General features: G+C 37.2%; 1 protein-coding gene across 2 annotated transcripts in view; it reads left to right on the forward strand.

Annotated features, from left to right (window-relative positions):
* LOC149833498 (coiled-coil domain-containing protein SCD2-like) overlaps positions 1 to 20,328 on the forward strand; it is an 80,224-nt gene that overhangs the window by 6,934 nt on the left and 52,962 nt on the right. For both annotated transcript variants that reach the window (XR_016433427.1, XM_090015161.1), the window contains exons 3-12: positions 14,656 to 14,731; positions 14,894 to 14,935; positions 15,042 to 15,104; positions 15,517 to 15,566; positions 15,649 to 15,676; positions 17,371 to 17,445; positions 17,576 to 17,686; positions 17,789 to 17,849; positions 19,331 to 19,447; positions 19,622 to 19,743. Coding sequence is in view for 1 of the 2 variants with exons in the window: in XM_090015161.1 (XP_089871287.1) it covers positions 14,656 to 14,731; positions 14,894 to 14,935; positions 15,042 to 15,104; positions 15,517 to 15,566; positions 15,649 to 15,676; positions 17,371 to 17,445; positions 17,576 to 17,686; positions 17,789 to 17,849; positions 19,331 to 19,447; positions 19,622 to 19,743 (745 nt within the window). In the remaining variant the exon portion in view is untranslated. The remainder of the gene's footprint in view (positions 1 to 14,655; positions 14,732 to 14,893; positions 14,936 to 15,041; positions 15,105 to 15,516; positions 15,567 to 15,648; positions 15,677 to 17,370; positions 17,446 to 17,575; positions 17,687 to 17,788; positions 17,850 to 19,330; positions 19,448 to 19,621; positions 19,744 to 20,328) is intronic.

Here is a 20,328-nt window from a genome sequence, read left to right on the forward strand (position 1 = left end):
ATTTTTTAAATGTATTTTGGGATACCGAAAAGGGGCCCCACAATGGAGTCTTTGGGGCCCCCAACGACTCTATTGGGAGCCCCCTTTGGTCTCCCTTCTCTTATAAATAGGGGGAACCCCCCTTGTATTTTGCATGGCTCTTAGAGAGCTCCTCTTCAATAAAAGAAATATTCTTTTATGTGTGTAGCCTTATTATAAGGCCCTTCGTATATCCCTTGGTGGATTTTCTCTATTGTGCTTGTTTCATTTGTTCGTGTTGGACATTGTGAATGCTTTGGCATTCTTGAATTCTTCCGCATACTTCATTACATGGTATCAGAGTCATACGATCTTCTAAGGTAAAATCGTGTATCTCTCTACTTCCTTTTTTTTCTCACACCTCCATTTTGTAGCAATGGAAGTCAAGATCGATCTATCATTCAAGCTCAATGGAAAAAATTACATGATGTGGGCATCCGCAATGGAGAATAATCGCAAAGGCAAGAAGCTTTGGGGTTATGTAATGGGAACCGTTCCGGAACCCCAACTTAAGCTCACAAAGATGGAAGAAGATCAAGAGAAAACACTTGAAGGCGATGCTCGTCTCAAGGCTATTGAAGATTATCATCACCAAATGGAAGATTGGGAGAGCAACCATGCAAAAATCCTAGCATGGTTTATGAATAATGTTGAACTTAAGGTATGTGCAAATATTGCAAAATTCCGCCGGGCAAATGAAGCTTGGTTTTTTATGAAGGGTATGGTTACCCAAAAGGATCTTGCAAGAGTTTATTTTTTGCAAGAAAAAGTGAGAACCACAAAACAAGGTGACATGAGCATACAAGACTATTATAGTGCTCTAAATCCTTTGTGGGATGAATTGGCTCTTTTAGAGCCTAAATGGGTGGCTATGGAGGATGTGGTACTAAGACAAAAACAAATGGAACAAGATAGATTGTTTCAATTTTTATTTGGGCTTCGTCCCGAATTTGAACAAGTTAGATCCTCACTTCTCTATAGATCTACGTTTCCTCCCTTAGAAGAGGCTATTGCCGAGATTACTCAAGAAGAGACTAGGCATAGCATGGGTAAAAGCATAGAGGAAGTTCTTGCCGTATCTAAACCCGGCAATCATGTTAAAACATACAAACCACCTCATTTTGGTAAGCAAGGGAGTGGTGGAAGAAAAATGATTATATGTCATCATTGTTATGAGCCGGGACATATTAAACCCGTTTGCCCAAAGCTAAATGGGGCATTCAAGCCAAAGGTGGCTTTCGTTGAAGAATCATCCACCAAAGAAGATGACGGCAAGAACGGGGATCTCAAAGATACTCTTGGACAAATCTCCTTGGCTCTCCAACAAATTCTAAAGGCTACTTCTTCCACCTCAGGTGCCGCCATTGCCTCATCATCACCTCCCGGTACGTACTCTTGGATTTTAGATTCCGGAGCCTCTTTTCACATGACTCCTCATGAAAATGCATTAACCAATGTGCACACCAATTCAAAAATATCTTGTGTCTCTACGGTCGATGGAACTTTTCTCAAAATAAATGGTATTGGAACTCTTGATTCTAAAAATGTTCAAAATTTTCTTGTTTCAAAAATTAGAATAGTTTCCAAATTAAATCTTAACCTCTTTTCCGTTTCTCAAATAGCCGACCATGGATGTGAAATATCTTTCTCATCCCAAGGGTGCTTTGTGCAGGATCTTCGGTCCGGGAAGCGGATTGGGCAAGGCCATAGGAAGGGAGACCTTTATTTTATGGATAACTTAATACTTCCAAATACCTCATTTTGTACTTATGTCCAAGACAAAAATATTGAAACTTGGCATAAAAGGCTTAGACATCCAAGTTACTCTAAAATGTATCTTTTTCCTTTTGGAAACGAGTTTTGTAAAGAAAAAGATATCAATTGCAAAGATTGCATTTTTGGAAAAATGAAGTATACTCCTTTTCCTATTAGAACCTTTGTAACAACAAGACCTTTTGAATTGGTGCATTCCGATGTATGGGGACCATCTCCGGTTCTATCCAAAGGTGGTTATTCGTATTATGTTACTTTTATTGATGATTATACTAGATATGTATGGATTTATTTTCTTAACTTTAAATCGGAAGTTTTTAACTTCTTCAAAGAATTTCATGTAAAAGTTCAAAATCAATTTCAAAGTCAAATATCCATTCTTAGATCCGATTCGGGTGGAGAGTACTTATCAAATGATTTTCAATCATATCTAAAACAACATGACATTTTTCATCAAAAATCTTGCCCAAGAACTCCTCAACAAAACGGTCTAGCGGAAAGAAAACATAGACATATTTTAGAAACCACTAGATCCTTACTCATTTCTAAAAATATTCCTAAAAGTTTTTGGGCCGAAGCCGTGTTAACCTCCACCTATTTAATCAATAGGATGCCATCTTCAAAATTGAACAATATCTCTTCTTATGAAAAACTTTTCAATATGACACCCGACTACAATCGTCTTCGTATTTTTGGGTGTAAATGCTTTGTTCTTTTACGTAAAAGAGATAAATTGTCACATAAAGCAATAGAATGCGTATTTTTAGGATATGGTGAAAATCAAAAGGGCTATAGATGCTTTGACTATAAGAACAATAAATTATTTGTCTCCAAAGATGTGACCATTTTAGAAGATGAAAATGGATTTGAAATTTTGGAAAAACCAAATGAAATTGATTATATGTTTATCAATGATCTTTTAGAAGACTCAAATGATGACCTTTTGAGTCATCCGGAATTTTTAGAAAATACTCATGATTCTCATGATAATGGTGTATCACCAACTAATGGTGACAATCTCCAAGTATACACTCGGCGTGAGGAAGCACAACCTATTAGTGCTTTAGAAAAATTCTTGCGGCTTAATGAACCCCTAGAAGAAACCTCCCTTAGGCGTTCTTCTAGAGAATCAATTCCACCTAATAGGTTTGTCTCATATGAAACTCTCTCACCTAAATATAGAGCTTGTCTAATTGCCTTGCATTCTTACTATGAACCTTCCCACTATAATCAAGCAAAAAATATTCCTCATTGGGTTGAAGCAATGAAAGTTGAACTAGATGCTTTAAATAAGGCTAAAACTTGGGAAATAGTTCACCTTTCTCCAAATAAGAAAGCTATAGGATGTCGCTGGGTCTACAAAGTCAAAACAAAAAGTGATGGTTCCCTAGAACGTTATAAAGCTAGATTAGTTGCTAAGGGATACTCACAAGAGTATGACATTGATTATGAGGAGACTTTTGCTCCCGTGGCTCGCATGACAAGCGTTAGAACCTTAATTGCGGTAGCATCATCTAAGAAATGGCCTATATTCCAATTAGATGTTAAAAATGCCTTTCTTAATGGTCAGTTGAATGAAGAAGTATATATGAACCCTCTGCCGGGAATTAGTGTTAACCAAGGTCAAACTCTTCGGTTATTAAAAGCTTTATATGGTCTTAAACAAGCCCCTAAGGCTTGGTATGATAGATTTTGTGCTATCATGTTACAATTGGGATTTCGCTCATGTTATACTGACACTGCTCTTTTTGTTAAACGTGCAGGTAATAGTATCATCATCCTTCTGCTTTATGTTGATGATATGATCATCACTGGCAATGATGAAAGTGATATTCTTAAAGTTAAAAATATGTTAAAACATAATTTTGATATGTCTGATCTGGGTTTTCTCAGGTACTTTTTTGGTATAGAAGTAGCATACTCTCCTCGAGGGTATATATTGTCACAGATGAAGCTTGCTGCAGACATATGTTCCAAATCTGGGATTTCAGATGACAAAAAGGTGGAGACTCCCGAGGTTATCAATGCTAAACTTCGACTAGAGGATGGAGTTCTGCTGGATGATCCTACGCCCTACATGCAACTCATTGGCTCCCTCACCTATCTGACTATCACCAGGCCGGATATTGCTCATGCTGTGCACTCTGCAAGCCAATTTCAGCATGCTCCTACATCTGTGCATGAGTGCTGTGCTCCGGATCATTCGATACATCAAAAATACTTTGACTAAAGGGCTATTCCTATCCTCACTCTCTTCCTTAGACTTACTGGCTTATACTGATGCTGACTGGGGAAGAAACCCAAATGATCGAATCTCATCTCAACTACTGGCTTTTGTGTTTTCCTAGGAGATTCGCTAATTGCTTGGAGGTGCAAGAAACAACAGAAAGTCTCATTGTCTTCTACTGAAGCAGAATACAGGGCTATGACAACTACTACAATGGTGCTTGTGTGGCTTCGAAGTCTTCTTCAAGATATGGGAGTCGAAATTACCGGTGCTTCGAAGCTTTGTTGCGACGACAAAAGTGCCATCTACATTGCCAGCAACCACACCTTTCATGAGAGGACTAAGCATATTGAAATTGACTGTCACTATGTACGTGATGAATATCTTCGTGGGACAGTTACACTGCCATATGTCACTTCAGAATATCAACTTGCTGATTTCTTTACCAAATCCCTGCCTGCTCCTCGCTTCTTATTCCTTCTTGGCAAACTTTCGGTCATTCCCTCGTAAAGTTTGAGGGGGGTGTTAAAACATATGTAATAATATGTAATAATACATATATATATATAAATATAAATGTATATTCACCATAATACCCGATAGGGGTATTATGGTCTTTTCACAAGTACCCAATAGGGGTACTTGTTTTATTTCTTTTATTTTGCTGTTTTTTATTTTTTGTTTTTTATTTTTTAAATGTATTTTGGGATACCGAAAAGGGGCCCCACAATGGAGTCGTTGCAGCCCCCAACAGTCACAATTGTGACCGTTGGGGGCTCCCAACGACTCTATTGGGAGCCCTCTTTGGTCTCCCTTCTCTTATGAATAGGGGGAACCCCCCTTGTATTTTGCATGGCTCTTAGAGAGCTCCTCTTCAATAAAAGAAATATTCTTTTATGTGTGTAGTCTTATTATAAGGCCCTTCGTATATCCCTTGGTGGATTTTCTCTATTGTGCTTGTTTCATTTGTCCGTGTTGGACATTGTGAATGCTTTGGCATTCTTGAATTCTTCCGCATACATCATTACAGTTGGTGCCTCTATATAAGAATATGGGTGATATACAAGATTGCACAAACTATCATGGTATAAAGCTCATGAGTCATACTATGAAACTTTGGGAGAGGGTGGTTGAGTCTAGGTTGAGGAAGGTTGTCATGATATCGGAGAATCAATTTGGTTTTATGCCTGGAAGATCAACTATGGAAGCTATACATCTTGTTAGACAACTTATTGAGAGAAATAGAGAGAGGAACAAAGATTTGCATATGGTTTTTATTGATTTGGAGAAGGCATACGATAGAGTACCTAGGGACGTTCTCTAGTGGACAATGATGAAGAAAGGTGTTTCTCTTAAGTACATTAGTATAATTAAGGATATGTATGAAGGAGTAGTAACCAATGTCCGCACTTGTGGAGGGGTGACGACCAATTTTCCTATAACGGTTGGGTTACATCAAGGATCTGCTTTAAGCCCTTTCCTATTTGCTATAGTGATGGATGAGCTTACGAGATCAATTCAAGAAAATGTGCCGTGGTGTATGTTGTTTGCTGATGATATTGTTTTAATTGATGAGTCTAGATCTGGGATTAATGCTCAGTTAGAATTATGGAGACAGTCATTGGAAGCAAGAGGTTTTAAGTTGAGTAAGAGTAAGACAAAATATATGGAATGTCGGTTTAGTAAGCAACGGAGTAGTGATGAGAGTGTAGTGAAGCTTGGTGAGCAAGAAATACCAGTGGATGATTGTTTCAAATATTTGGGATCTATCATTCAAAAGTATGGAGAAATTGATGGAGATGTAAATCATAGGATAAAGGTTGGGTGGATGAAATGGAAAAGTGCAACTGGAGTATTGTGCGATCGTAGAATGCCATTGCGGTTGAAGGAAAAGTTTTATAGGACTACTATTAGGCCCGCTTTACTATATGGTACAGAATGTTGGGCTGCCAAGAGACATCATATTCAAAAAATGAGTGTAGCTGAGATGCGTATGCTTAGATGGATGTGTGGAAATACAATAAAAGATAAGTTTCAGAATGAGGAGATACGTAAGAAGGTAGGCGTTGCACCTATTGAAAAAATAAGATGAGAGAGAATCGTTTACGGTGGTTTGGACATATTCGGCGAAGGCCTAATGGTGCTTCAGTTAGAAGGATGGAGAAATGGGAAAATATATTAGTTAAAAGAGGTCGGGGTAGGCCTAGAAAGACTTGGATGGAGATGATAGGAAAGAATATGAATGCTTTGAACCTCACCGAGGACATGGCATTAGATAGAAATGATTGGAGGAGAAGGATTCATGTGGAAGACCCAGAATGATTTTCTTTGTTGGTTTATATCGTCGACCCCAATTGTTTTGGGATGAAGGCGTAGTTGTTATTGTTGTATATATAATTTTAAAGTTTTAACAGTTAACATTGTCATAATATCATTCATCATGCATGCAATATATCAAATTAACAATTCTACATTTTTATTCTACGTTACAAAAATTAACACCACGATTAAATCAATCTAAATATCAATAAAACAAGCAGAAAAGAAATAAATTACATACCAAAAGTATATCCTACAATGTATATGACGATGCAGTAATGGATCTTAATAATTTTCTGCTTCATTATCAAATGCATCATAAGAAGGAAGACTGGGCTCAGATAAATTTATGTTTGTCATGTTGAAATCATGCTCTCCCTCGAAGTCACACTCGTCTGGGTTTAAATATCAAAATTTAGATGTTCCTTTTCTGCGTTACAAACCCAATTTGAAAATGTTAAATACAATACAAGCATATTTAAATGAAAAATTAAGAAATAATCAAATAACTAAGAGAGCAAATTAGTACCTCTATTCATCATTGGTTCGCGAAAATAGTCGAAGATTTGAATGAATATATACTAAATCCTCTGCACGCTTGCTGGTGAGTTTGTTTCTCTTCATGTTGTGGATTTGAGAATATGTGCTCCAATTTCTTTCACAACAAGATGAACTAGCAGGCTGCGATAACAATCTTAATGCAAGACGAATAAGAGGTGTTTCTGATCCAAATGTTGACCACCATGTGATAAGATCTATATTATCCTCCTCTCTCGCGAGTAATGCCTGTCCATATAATCTCGAAGATAAAAAATTTTCAAACTCTTGTGTGACTTGATTTAGAAGATATGCTTCTGGAAAAAGTCTTGTCATACACATATTTCTATGTCTTGATAGCTCGGGGTCTAAATTTGGAGGGACACGACCAATACCACCTGTCTGCCACTTTTTTGCATAATATTTTGGATTAAGAGAATGTGCCATGCAATGCAAATGAGTGTTGCTCTTATCCCATCTTCTGACTAAAATTGAATGAATATGGTTAAAAATTTTGAATCATCCAATGCAGGATTTTTTTTTTCATGCTTGAAAACTACAACTTGTATTTTTTCAATCATATTATCCCACATTTCATAAACTCTGTGAAGCATGAGCTCATTTTTATCAACTTCTCTCAACATTTTCCAAATAGGTTGTGTAAATTGAAGGAAGTATACCACTCTATCTCAAAACTCATCATCAATAATGAATTTCTTAATTTCTTGAGCCTTGACGTCATCATCAGCACGATAGAATGTCCAATTTTCATCGGTCACTATGCTAACCAAATCATTCTTCACTTTTTTAATCCTCTTCACCATCACAATGATGGACGCAAAACATGTTTCAGCGACCTTCAACAATTTTAGGTCAGAATGCCTATTAAATATAGCATTAGCACGATAGTGGTTAACAATAAAATTTTTAATGCTTTTGACATTTCTTTTGAAATCTTAAATCTATGAATATAAAACATATGCTTGTAATTTTCTTCTTCTTTGGGGTTGCAGATGCTCTTTAGGGTTAGATTTAAGCTCTGTGCTACACAGAGAGTCCAAAAAATATGAGGGTACTCACTCTTTAAACTCAACGCTGCACTTTTACAAACTTGAGCGTTGTCTGTAATGATTTGTACTACTTTCTGATCACGCACTTCTTTTATGACTTCTATAAACAACCCCTTCAAATACTCTGCATTTTTATATTCTTCAGATGCATCAACTGCTTTTAAGAATACCGGGCCACTAAGCGAAGAAGCAATGAGATTGATTAGTGGATGCCTTTGAATATCTGTCCATCCATCAAAAACAATAAAAACTACATTTAGCTCCCATGAATATTTTTTAATCTTCAGCAACCTCTCCACATTTGCCCTCTCTTCTGTAAGAAGTGTGGTTCGTAGTTTTTCTGAGCTTGGAGGCACATAACCACTCAAATTACAATTTGCCAAAGATGTTACTAAATCCTTCCAATAAGGATTTCTATCCGCATTAAATTGGAGTGAACTAGAATAAAAATACGTCTCTACTTTTCTATCCATATCCTTCCTTCCATATGTATTGAATGCTGCTTTTATTATCCCTCTACCTCCCACATTGACTTCTTTTTTTTTTTCAGCATCTTCTTGGTGACTTTCAAATGACACACTTATTGCACAAGAATCACTCATTGTCTTTCTCTTCTCATATTCTTCTTATATTTTCTTGTATTGTTTTCGCATTGCCTTATCAACTTTTCTGCATACTGAAATGCCATGTCTTGGTATCTTCATCAAATGAGCCTTCACTCTTCTGTAAGACTTAACAAAATCTCTTTCACAGAGCTTGCATTAAAATCTCTTGTTTCCACCACCTCCTCCAGTTTTTTGCAAGTTTATCTACATGTACCCATAGTGGCCCCACATTATTACTCCCACCACAACTATCAGCAACACTAGCAACAGAACTCACATGTGCGGATGAGGATGACGCAAGTCCTTTTCCTTTATCTGTCATTTTTGTCTTAAAAATATAAAAAAATTATATTAAAATCAATAAGCACACAATCAAGATTTATAATATTGAGTGCAAAGTCAATAACATATACAATAAGTTAAAAAAATATAGTAGTAGTACGTATAAATAAATACCGAAAGGTACGAGAAAAACATATAAACATTAGTCATTAATACAAAAGTGAACGCTCTTAAGCATGGGATTATAAAAAATATATTTTATAGGATTAATTAAGCACTCGCGAAAACAATGAGATATATCGCTAATTTTATAGTTTTGAAGTGTCTTATTTTTTCATTAAGAAATCATGATCCAAGAGTCGATTCTCACTAAATCAAGGATGCTAAACACATCTAATGGTTTGGATCTGTCATAAGTTATGACAGATTCGAACCATTAGATGTGTTTAGCATGCTTGATTTAGTGAGAATCGACTCTTGGATCATGATTTCTTAATGAAAAAATATGTTTTTATGAGAAAAAAAACCCTATATAGGTAAGATTTCGGTGATCCAAAAGCCAAAACGACAATCGACAAGGCAAGGCCCCTGTCGGGAAATATCGACATTCGACTGGGCTTTGCCCCTACTGAAGAATAACAAGGCCCCTCTACCAAAAAGATTGTCGGCAGGGGTCTCGCCCCTGTCGGAGAAAAGATGGTTGGCAGGGGCAAGGCCCCTGCCGAAAGAGGATTGCCGGCAAGGGCCTCGCCCCTGTCAGAGAAATGGCAGACGACAGGAGCAAAGCTCCTGCCCCTGCCGGAAAAACAATCGTTAGGGGCAAAACCCCTTGCCAGGAAAATGGCAGTCGTTTGCCCCTGCCATGAATGCCGATGGCCCTTCCCAGAAGATACAGTCGGCAGGGGCAAGCCCCTGCCTGAGGAGATGGAGGGAGGCAAGGCTTTGCCCTTCCTGTTGAAACTTCGAGCGACAAGGGTGAAGCCTCTGCCAGATAGGACTCAGGCGACAGATAAGGGGAGGGGCGCGACAGGGCCGCCGACCCTCCAATAGCACAGAGAGGTGGGAGGGAGGGGCGGCAGGGGTTGTCAGCCACCTGTCGACCCTCAGGTAGGCCCCAAAGGAGAGGGGGAGGGCGGCAGGGGCCACCGGCCACCTATCGGACCCCCTCCCACAAACAGAGAGGGAGGACGGCGTGGCAGGGGCCATCGGCCTCCTGCCGACGAACACAGGGAGAGGGTGGAAGGAGAAGACAGAGGGAGAAGTGGAGGAAGAGGAGCGTACCTGCGAGCTCCGGCCGTCGTCGGGGTTGCAGGTGGCGTTGATGTCGACGATCACCGGAGGTCTGCGACGAGGGAGAGGAGGAGGTGGCGTCGGGCTCCCCTAAGAGACGTTGGGAGGAGAGGAGGCGAGCGAGACAGTAGAGGTGCGCGGGAGAGGAGAGGAAAGGTTCGACGGAGGTCGTCAGCGACGTCAGAATCCGGTGGAGAGATCAGCGTCGGGGTTCGGCTGCGAAGTTGGGAGGAGAGGAAGGAAGGATTAGAGCAAAAAAAATTTGCCCTAATCCTCTCTTCGCAGCCCTTTTGATCGGGCAAAAATTTTTTTTTAAGTCTGAAAATTGGACCAAAATGACCCTGGGTGCGTTGACTGCACCCAGGGTCAGGTTGACCACACCGGGTGCTGCACCCGCATCGCATCACATCGACGCGGGTGTGGCACCTGGTTTGCCGAATCCTTGTGACTTAGTTTAGCAGAAAAGAAACTGATCAATGTATAAGGTCTTTGTTTTTCTTTATTACTCGTTCTATCAGGCACTCGTGGAACTACTCGAGACAGAAGAGACAAACCATCAGGTGTTTATTATGATATGTATTTTTATCTTTTCCGAGTGTCTAATTGAATCAAAAACCAATGCAGACGGTCAGTAACAGGGGAGAACCCTCGCAGAGGTATCAAATAAATAAGGATGTATCCTGTACTACTGCAGCAGTCGTGGAAAACTACCACCCTAGGACAAACAATTTGGTAGATCCAGGCCCCCTACCTCTTGAGGACTGGAGACCAAGTGAGATAATTTCACTCAAAGATAATAAAGATATATAGATCAACCTATATATATCGTGGTCACTCGGGGCTCATACCACCTATCTGTGAAAATCTCTATAAAAAGAGACCTTGTGTAGCAACACAATACAAGAAAAACAACGAGTGCACAAAGGCACAAAGGAGAACACTCACAAGTGCACAAAGGCACAGATACACATGCACAAAAGCATGAAAAAATATGAACTTCAATATATGAGATCCCAAGAGGGGCTTTACAAAAGAATGAGAATCCTAAAGGGGGTTCACCCCTATTTATAAGAACATGGAGTCACGGGGGGGCTCCAATACACATGTTGGAGCCCCTCCAACGGTTAGAAATGTAACCGTTGGAGGGAGCTCCAATGTGTGTATTGGGGCCCCCATGTTACATCTAATAAAAAAGGACAAAAAAGTAAGAACCAAAAAGAAGAAATAAAAAAGCAAATAAATTACAACGTATTCTCAAATGAGAATATGCGTGAAACCATATGAATTTACATAAATACCCTTATCGGGTTTGAAATATATATTCATATATATATATAGATAGATACATGTACATATATATATATATGAGATAAATGTATATATATGTATCTTTCTATATATATATATATATATACAAAATACACCATCTTTTAACACTATCCTCTCCAAGGTAGACCGTAAGACTAAATGAGTTATTAGGTTCTTTTTATTATGAGCTTATATTCCAACAAGTGTACCTCATATTAATAAGCCACACACACTACCCATTTCGGGTAGATACATGATTCATTATTTCAACATCTTCATAACTCATTCAGTGTGCTCTGATGTCTTTAACCAATTTAGTATCTCACCGGTGAAGGTGAATCAAATAATTTATGTGTATTTATCATTTATAACATGTTACATTCTTCACACCCCTTGGGTTCTCATCAAACCCAGCTTACTCAAGAGAAAACATGTATATGCATGCTTCACACACCTTACAGTATAACTTAAATCACATGACACACATACACATAAGCATTAAGGCACCACATAGGCTCCAATATAAGCATCAAATAGTACATGCATACATTTAATGTCTTATGGCACTATGAATCAACATTAATATTATCATGTGGTATTTCAGCATATCATGATAGCATTTAACATCATGCTTAACATCATAGACATGATTCAATATCATAACCGCATATATTCATCATGCTCAATATACATTCATTCCAAGCATGATACTAAAATCAAAATTTTCAACATACACACAGCATAATAATACCTTCATGTTAATTTCATTGCACATGAATCAAATCTGATTTTTAAGTGCTCATACATAACACCAACCATTTACCACAAATCTGATTTTAGGTGCTCATACACATTGCACAATGACTTACCACAAGCTTAATTTTTAGTTCTTAAACACATAGCACTAATCACTTACCATAAATCTGTTTTTTAGTGCTCAAACACATAGCACTAATTACTTACCACAATTCTGATTTAAAGAGCTTATACACATAATCAAATTCATAGACATAATATGATTCATAGATATAATCTGAAAATCAAATTCGTGGCATAGTCAGATTCATATACATAATCTGAAATTGAAATTCATAGGCATAATCAGATTTACGACTAATTCAAAAAATCAGATTTACAACTAATTCCATAAATCAGATTTTTAACTAATTCTAGAAATGAGATTTATAATCAAAATAGAAAATCAAATTTACAATTGATTCTAGATTTTTAACATCAAACATGCATAAATATACATATCGAGATTTCTAAAATCAACCATGCCTAGGAATACATGTCCAGATTTCAAAAAACAACATGCATTCATAGACATATCTAGATTTCTTAAATCAATCAAGCCTGCATTTACTTATTTAAATTTCTGAAATCATGCATGCATATATATATATATATATCCAGATTTCTAACATTAACCACACATGCATATACATATCCAGATTTTTAATATTAACCATGCATAAATATACATGTCCGTATTTCTAAAATTAACCATGCATAAACATATATGTCTAGATTTCTAAAATTACTCATGCATAGATATATATGTCCAGATTTTTAAAATTACCCATGTATAGATATACATGTCCAGATTTCTATACAATATCCAATATATATTGAAATTCAAATCTACCTAATATCATGCACATTCTAGCCTCTACAACAATGTAGGATTATGGTGTCCCCTGCCTCAATTGTAGAAATAAACTCCAATAAGAAATCCCTCCAAGATCGTATAAGTGAGGGGAGACTCCTTCTCCAAACCGAAAATGAGAGAGGTAGAGAGATGCTCCAAAAACTGAAAATTGGGTGATGAAGCCTTCAAAAATCGAAATTGATGGAGCTCTTTCACACTCCAAAGTTGGTAGACCTCCTTCAAGCTTCGATGCTCCTTCAAAAATGAAAATGGAGAGAGACCTTCCTCCTTTATAATGAGGGTACGAGAGAAGAGATAGAGAGCTTAGGGTTTCTTCCAAAGAGGGAGAGACCTCAAATTCGAAAATGGGAGTGAGGGTTCAAGGGTGAGGTGGCAATGAGAGCTGAGATGGAAGATGAAGGGCTAAAAATAGCCCAAGTTAGTTAGGGTTAAGGTTTTCAAAATGGGAGAAAGAGTGGATGTTGATTTTTCTTGAGAGAGAGAGGAGGAGAGTAGGGGTGGTGGCTAGGGTTGAAAGGGGTGTGGGAAGCTTATAGAAGTTTCTCCACCTTTCCTCCCTTGGTTGCCCTAATTAAGTGGTCCCCACCACAGCCCTCCACTAGGTGAGGAAGAGGAGAGGAAGCTTCTCCAAGCTTCCCTCCTTTCCACATCACTCTCTCCTTGCCTTTCCCCTCCACTAACTCCACTACTTCCACTTTCTTTTTCCCACTAACTCCATGAGCCTTCTACTTGGATCTCCTTCCAAGTGGATCCTAATCCCATTCCTTATAGGTTGACCCACCTTAGGGTCCCCATCAAGGTCCAAACCCATTAGTTAGACTTCATTTAATTTTTATGGGTTTCCCTCATAACCCTAATTAATTTAGAATTGCAAATTAAAGGTAAAATATAATTTAATTGCCTTCTAAATTCAAAATTAATTGCCACTTTAAATATAATCCCTACTAAATGTTAATTTATTTAAAATTAGCAATTAAATGCCAAATTAATTTAGAATCAGCAATTAAATACCAAATAATTATTTGAATTCAATTTAAATATCAATTAAAATTGCACACCCTAATTGAGGCAAAATTCTACTTTTATTTATTTAATAATCATGGAAATTCATAGAAAATTCTTGGATTTTACAACTTTGCTGAAGAAAAGATATTAATTTACTTGGAAGTATCTGTTACATGCAAAATCACAGTAAGGCTTGCATAGAAAAACTGTTCAGCACACACACACACACACACACATATTGAAGTCACTTAAGATTGTAACTGTAAAATGCTTATTCTGATTCTGTCCATTCTGCAAGCGACATGCTTGTTCCTAGGTAGTGCATGGGTTTTGTTGTTGATCTTTTGTTTATATTTCTTATATTATTTTGTAATAATAGTAATAGTAATAATAATAATAATAATAATTATTATTATTATTATTATTATTATTGTATAATACATTAATACACTATTTAATTCTCATTGAAATATCCACCTGGCTTAATTGATGATTGTAGAACTGTCTGTACTTTTAAAAGGCAGTTATAATTTTTTCCTTGTGCTTTAGATACAGAGCAGATGTAGGAAATTTGAACTCACGAGATGCAGGAAATCAGCGTGAGGCTTCTGCTCTTCAGGATGAGGTATTGCTTTCTGCAGTTGCATATTACTGTTCCGTTACTAACAAGTGCTTTAATATCACCAGTAGATCCTTTGTTTGATCAGTTCTCCTGTAAAAGATCTATGATATGCCTATGAAATTCAGAATATCATTGTCTAATGATAGGATTATATTGAATCTGCAGCTTGATATGCTCCAGGAAGAGAATGAAGGCATTATTGATAAGGTATGTCCTTGTCCTCAACATATTCTCTAGTGATGAGTAATAATTGCATTCAAGCATATATGCATTTAATATGAGTTGTTATTCTCTTATCCTCTTTTGTGCCCAGCTCCGACTTGCAGAAGAGAGATGTGAAGAAGCAGAAGCCAGAGCCAGAGAGCTTGAGAAACAGGTAATGTTATTATTATTATTTTAACTAGTTACCTACTTTTCTCACTCTTTGCTTTGTTGAATTTTTCTTGTTAAAAAAAGGTTATTCTCTGATAGTTTTAGATTCACCTGTATTTTAGAGAGTGTTGGCATCCCCTGTATTTTAATTGGTTATGAAACATTTCTTTTGAACCTCAGTTTTTAATAAAAAATGGATTTTAGACTTTAGTAGTAATAAATTTCCAGTAGGGTTTTGTGGATGCCGACCTCTTTTTGCAGATACTAAGTTCATCAAGTTGTTTTTTTCTTGTTTCCTTTTGATGTATGCTATATCTTCATATTGTGTTGTATTTTTGGATACTCACTTCATCAAGTTTGAAATTACTTCTTTTCCTGCTACTCGTACCTATTAAATATTGTCTTTTTGTAATTAGGTTGCTGCCCTGGGAGAAGGTGTGTCATTGGAGGCTAGGTTATTGAGCAGGTAAATTCTAGGACTTGTATTGAGTATATCTGCCAATTGATTTTGTCACACTCTCTTCACAATTTGGGTGATTTGCTTGCAGGAAAGAGGCTGTATTGCGTCAAAGAGAGGTAACACATTTATCTTTGCAGACACACTTGGATGCTAACTTTGATAATCTGAGATCTCATACTTGTGGTTTTTTATCTGTGAACATACTTTTGATGATATTGCTGTTTTCAAGTTGATAATCTGAGATCTGGTATTTGTGGTGAACGTTCTTTTGATGATATTGCCATTTGGAAGAATTTTGAATTCCCTTTGATTAACAATTTGTAAAAGCTTTTGGTATTGATTTTAATAGCTTGGCGGTTAGTGCTTGTTTTGAATTCTACAAAGTCCATACTGATTATATATATATGTTTCCATGGAATTGATGTGCTATTTTTGTGATTTGAGTGTCTTTAGAAGACTTGTATGTTTTTCCCTGCAGACAAATTCCGTCAGTGGTCCTTACATGAACATAAAATGTCTAATTATTTCTGGTTTATTGTGAAGACTGTGTATCCATTCTCTATGAGTCGTTGCAGTATGTTAAATATACTACTTTTGTCGTTTGTTCTTGTCCCTTCTGTTTCTATGTTGCTGAATGCAAGCTTACATTATTTATTTAGTTACTTCCAGGCCTGAGTCTCTCATGTTATGTCACATGAATATGAGCATCATACGAATTTGATTCATATTAGGATAAGAGGACATGTGTGTGTGCACACACATGCATTATAGATATGTGTGTCTGTGTTGTGTAGGTAAAATACATTTTTAGACTGTGGGGACAACATTTTGAATATATACTTTGTTAAGTTTTTTAAGTGGGACTTATTAGTTATTCTAAAAAATGTGTGCACATTACGAGTTCAATAATAAGACTGTATACTCATTAAAAGGAAGTATATATCATTTTAAAAATTGGGAATGGGTTTTTCAGGCTTGAAAGATGTTGAGAGAGAGCGAGAGCAAGAAAGGTTTTGGGCCTTGTGATATGATAGGCATTGTGGGTAATAATGATATCATTTTGATTATTTTCATTAGATTACATTGTCAAATTTGATGTCAGCAATCAGTATGTGCTTGCTCGTTCGTTTTTTCAATTGGATTGCTGGAACACCTCGGCATGACCCAATATAACATAGTGATGGGGAATACATCATGTTCTTCAAGCCTCACGTTTTCCATGGTTGGAGTTAAGTTGACTTCAATAAAATACTTATCGAAAGGCATTATTATGACTTATGTCGATATATGAGGCTCTGGCATTATGTAGATGGGTCTCCACAACCACCCAAGTTCATTTCAAAGGCCTCAAGAAGAAAGAAAATCAGAACTAGTGGTAGTGTGAATCTTGCTTATGATGATTGGGTCTCAAAGGACCAGGGACTCATTGGGTGGATTAATTCCACTCTTTTGGAGGATATTTTATGTCAAATTGTAGATCTGACCATTGACCACCTGCAGATTTATGAAATGAACTAAAGAACTCATATGGTCAAGTTTGTATAACGTTAAGAGTTAATTTTCTGTATTGGCATATATTACGTTTTTTTTTATAATTAGGCATCCATCTTCTTTTGAGTATGGAAAAGATGTCAACATTGTTTTTTGTGTGTGTGCATGTGAGTGCACATGTGAAAATAAAGTCTCTGTTTTTTCTTTTTGTTCTATCCGTGGTATTTATGCATCTTTTTTGGTTGCATGAGAAGTGTTGATGAACTTCTCTACCCATATGTTGGTGTTGGATTTCTAGAGGTTGTATTTATCTTTACAGGCTGCCCTTAAAGCTGCAAAACAAACTAAGGATGTAAGAGATGAAGAAATCATGGCTCTTCGTTTGGACGTTGAGGTGAGTTTCACTTATTCCTTTAATTGTTTTGGTGTTGATATATTCCAGATTGTAGCATATCAGATCGCTATTCATAGCCATTTAATCCTTATTGTGCAATGTAGATTAACAATTTTGTTATTTGGGTCAGAGTGCAAGAGAAGAGGCAGCCAATGCTGCATCACAGCTTGGAGAAGCAGAATCAGAGGCAAAGTCTCTCAAGATTATGACTCAGAGAATGGTTTTGACTGAGGAAGAGATGGTATGACTACTTTCAAAGCTAATCTTAGAGAAATTATGTGCTATTTGCCTATGATTTCAAATGGTGTTGATTAACTGATTGTCTTACTGGATTTCATCCTAGGAAGAAGTTGTTCTTAAGAGATGTTGGCTTGCTCGCTATTGGAGTTTAGCTGTTAAACATGGTAATTTTCTGCTTATGATGGCAAAATTTGTTTGTTTCATATAATGAATATCCTGCTTATTTAATAATATAAAATGTTAGCTGGCATGTTCATACTTTTCTGTTTTGTGCAAATTAAATAGAACTTTTGTCATTGAAAACATTGAGAAGGAATATGCATATAGGACTTGAAAAGAACAGTTTTCCCTAATAAAAAGGATTTTTTTTTCACTTTTTACATAGGTTATAACTGAATTGGGCAACATCCAGATGGCCTGAGAGATCAGCCTGTTTGGTATGAACCAGTCAGGTTGGGATGGACCCATGCCTGGTTGAGCTATGAGATTTTAAACGTGGTTGTAAAATGGATTGGATCTGGTGTTTTCCATTTTTAGACCTAACCCACTTTGGACTGTACTGCTATATACCTGATTAGGAATAACTGGGTGAGAGTAGTAACTGAACCTATATATGCATGTTTTGAGAGCAATGTTGTGAAAATCGTTGAGGCGAAGCAAGGCGTTCCACCAAAATCTGAGGCAAGGCATAAGCCTCAATTTTTTTTTTGAAAACTTAAAACAAACTATAAAAAATATCTAAAATTACAAATAAATAAATAAATGCTTCTTCTTCTTCTTCTTATTATTATTATTATAATTATTACTATCACGCATTAGGCTGTCACCTTGAGCCGTAGAGGGTGCACGCCTTTTGCGCCTTGAGGCACGCTTTTAACAACACTGGTTGAGAGAGAGAGAGAGAGAGAGAGAGAGAGAGAGAGAGAGAGAGAGAGAGAGAGAGAGAGAGAGGATGTGCACATCTCGAGTGTACTGGTGATAGCCACCGTTTTCTGGCAATTTGACTAGATGTGTCCAGCATGGTCCATTTGCTAAGAACCGACCCTTGATTTGTGTTAACTTCCAATGTTTGAAATTTAAAAAATTGTGAGCCATTGAATGTTAAACCTTTTAAAAAAACTGCTATGTAACAATCATATTTCTTGACAAGAACAAAGTAGATAAAAAGGCTTTATGTCCCAAACCCACCATGTTTCGACCTGACAAGATTGAGGCACAAACAGCTGTTAACCCACTCCTGTGTATTTCATCCCATTGTATCTGCACCTAATGACCATACAGGTCTGTTTTAAAACTTAGAACCAACCGGAACCAAATCCTATCCGCTCACCTGAAGACGGATGCGACTGGAAGAAGTGGCATTTGGAAGTGTTGCTGACTTAACATATTTCTATTCTTAACATTCTAATTCTAGTGTTCCTTCATTTTGTTAAAATTTTAGTTCATCATGTTAATAGAAGTGTTGTCAGTTGCCACATGGTAAAGGCATATGTTGGTTGTCTTTCATAGATGGTAGATGCGGCTGTGAAAATAGCTACAAATCATGAAATACGGAATTATAGCATTTCTAGTTTAAAAAGGATTTTACTTGATGCCGTAATTTTTTTACCCTATCTAACCTGTTGACTTCCAACTCTTCCTACAGGTATCCATGCAGACGTAGCAGGCCCAAAGCATGCGCATTGGTCCTCGCTTGCCCCCCTTCCTCTTGAGGTTGTCCTTTCTGCTGGACAAAAGGCCAAGGAAGAATCTTGGAATAGAGGCTAGTAGTAGTAACTGATTGATTGGCATATTTTTACATTTATTTATCACATACTGAAGTGAAAATATGATCATATTCCTGAGAATCTGTTTTTATAACTTCCATTGATTTTGATACATAGATAATGGTTTTATTTGTAAAATCAAGACCTTGAAAGCTTGTTATATTGAGCAGGAGATGATGATCCAGAGAAAAGAGCCAAGCTAGCACGAGATTTGAATGATCTAACTGCAGAAGGAAACATAGAGAGCATGCTTTTTGTTGAAAAGGGCTTGCGAGAACTAACTACTTTAAAGGTTTTCTTTTAATGTCTGTTTTTTTTAGTTGCACGCTGATGTGATTATCTTTCTAGTTTTTTCATAGTTGTTTGTTTTCAATTATATGCTTCACTGTGTGAACAAGTTTTCTTGAGGGTAGAAGCAAGGTACATGCACAAAATATTGTTTCCTTATAGAGGATTCAATAAATGGGCTGCACGTTGGTTACATAATACCTTATATGCTATGTCACACTGACACTCCATTGCACCCAGCATACCCATGTCGACACGGCAGGACACGGGTACGGGTACTGGACATGGTGCGGGTACGTGCCGGGTCGGGATTGATCCCGACCCGACCCAAACACTATTTTTTTTTGTTTTTTGGGGTGTTGACCTTGGGTGGGAGAGAGGGAGGGGGGGGGGTGGCGGGGAAGGGCCCTTCCCCTTTTATAAGATATGTTGTATATGGATCTTAATATAGTAGATCCATATATAATCCAGACCCAGACCCAAACTCTCTCTTTATATATATAGCAGCGCCCCCATTCCCATATTTTTTTAAATTGCCGTGTCGTACCCTCCATACCCATGTGACATAGCTTATATGACATAATGATAT

Source organism: Nuphar pumila, chromosome 7, assembly GCF_984573655.1.
Source record: "Nuphar pumila chromosome 7, dmNupPumi1.hap1.1, whole genome shotgun sequence".
In the NCBI taxonomy this organism is placed as follows: Eukaryota; Viridiplantae; Streptophyta; class Magnoliopsida; order Nymphaeales; family Nymphaeaceae; genus Nuphar; species Nuphar pumila.